This window comes from Lolium perenne, chromosome 7, assembly GCF_019359855.2.
Source record: "Lolium perenne isolate Kyuss_39 chromosome 7, Kyuss_2.0, whole genome shotgun sequence".
Classification (NCBI taxonomy): Eukaryota; Viridiplantae; Streptophyta; class Magnoliopsida; order Poales; family Poaceae; genus Lolium; species Lolium perenne.
In genome coordinates this window covers 141547417-141548911 of record NC_067250.2, presented here as the reverse complement: position 1 = coordinate 141548911, position 1495 = coordinate 141547417, and the positions used below count along the sequence as shown (strand labels likewise).

At 48.7% G+C, this 1495-nt stretch overlaps 1 protein-coding gene across 1 annotated transcript; it reads left to right on the top strand.

Annotated features, from left to right (window-relative positions):
* The first annotated feature begins 425 nt into the window (after nt 1–425).
* Nucleotides 426–938, top strand: LOC139833721 (uncharacterized). Its single transcript, XM_071824069.1, has one exon. The coding sequence runs from the start codon at nt 426–428 to the stop codon at nt 936–938; it is 513 nt and encodes a 170-aa protein (XP_071680170.1).
* The last annotated feature ends 557 nt before the right edge of the window (nt 939–1495 follow it).

Below are 1495 nucleotides of genomic sequence, written 5' to 3'. Positions count from 1 at the left end.
AGAGGATGGAGGAAGGCTTTGCAGCCATTGACATAAGCATCAAGGCCCTGGAGGAGAAAGCGATTGGTGACGGCCTCATGCTAAAGCCAGCAGACCTCCAGCCGCTCAACTCATCTGGGATTACAGCGGGTCACGCGGCTGCAGAGTTTGTATGTACCCTCACCACCTCGGTGGGGATGCCAGCTACGAATCTGCTGCAATACTCACAGCAGGAAAAGTTTCCTTCAGTGTCACAACAGCTGCCCATGCCGCCGAGATTTGCTCCAGGGGCATCAACCTCAACAAGACCCTATGCAGCACAACTGTATCAGACAAGGTTTCCAGCGTTCGTGCCACAACAGCAACAACCGAGCTTTCCAAATATTTGGCCCGCCCCTCCCACCAAAAACTTCACATAGACAACAGGGGCCCCTCGCTACCATAAAATGGATTTTCCTAAGTTTGATTGCACGGAAGACCCGCTCACCTGGCTGAATCATTGCGAGCAATTATTTTCGGGAAAATGCACAGATGATGCATTCAAAGTTTGGTTGGCAGCATATCACATGGTGGGTGTAGCTCAAGAGTGGTATATGCAGCTGGACCGTGAGGGCATGCCATCAGGGCCTCGGTTTAAAGAATGTTGCAACCTTCGGTTTGGGCCACCAATCCGAAGCAATCCTCTAGGCGAGATTGCAAGGATGCGGAAATCCGACACATTGACAGAATATGTGGAGAAATTTATGTCCCTGCTTGCTCACAACGACCCCTCACGAACAAAGCAGCAAGTTCAACTATTTACGTCAGGCCTCACCGATTTGCTCCGTGTGGATGTTGAGATGCAAAAGCCGCTAGACCTTCAAGTCGCCATGAGTATGGCACATGCTTATGAGCAACGTGCAACTATAATGGCAACGTCCTCTAAGGAGAATTCTTCCATGGCTATCGGACAACCATAAGGTATGTCCCTGGAGGGTGAAGGGTACAATTCCAGTTGGGAAAGAGCGGATAATCCGGCGATTGACAACCACAGAGATGGCAGGGAGAAGGGAGAAGGGATTGTGCTTCAACTGCGATGAAAAATTCTCAAGAGGCCACCGATGTCAGCGCCTTTTCTACCTTGAAGTTATTGATGATGCTGAGGAGGAAGATCCGCCATGAACTACAGTTCGAGGACGAGCTGTGTCTGCACGGGGGAGTAGTGTTGTGGCGTCAATAGCATAGATGGTAGCAGCTGGCAGAAGCTTCCTTAATTAGAGTCCATATCAATTACTATAGAATTCTAGCCGTATTGAATAGGGCAGTAGGAGTTATTTCGTTCCTAATTGAATACTATTACTAGTCTTAATAGGTTTCCATCAGGCCTCCTGGCTTGGTCCTCCTATAAGAGGACATGTATCCGTGTGTTTTAGGTCAAGCAGTAATAAACCCCCAATCTTCCAATTGCTATTCCCAACCTCTCTAATTTCTCTAATCTACCCCTATTATCTTCTCAACTCGCCGGTCACGGCACCAA

What these genes read in the sequence shown, in the direction of transcription:
- LOC139833721 (XM_071824069.1), top strand. Translation starts at nt 426, where the DNA reads ATGGATTTTCCTAAGTTTGATTGCACGGAAGACCCGCTCACCTGGCTG.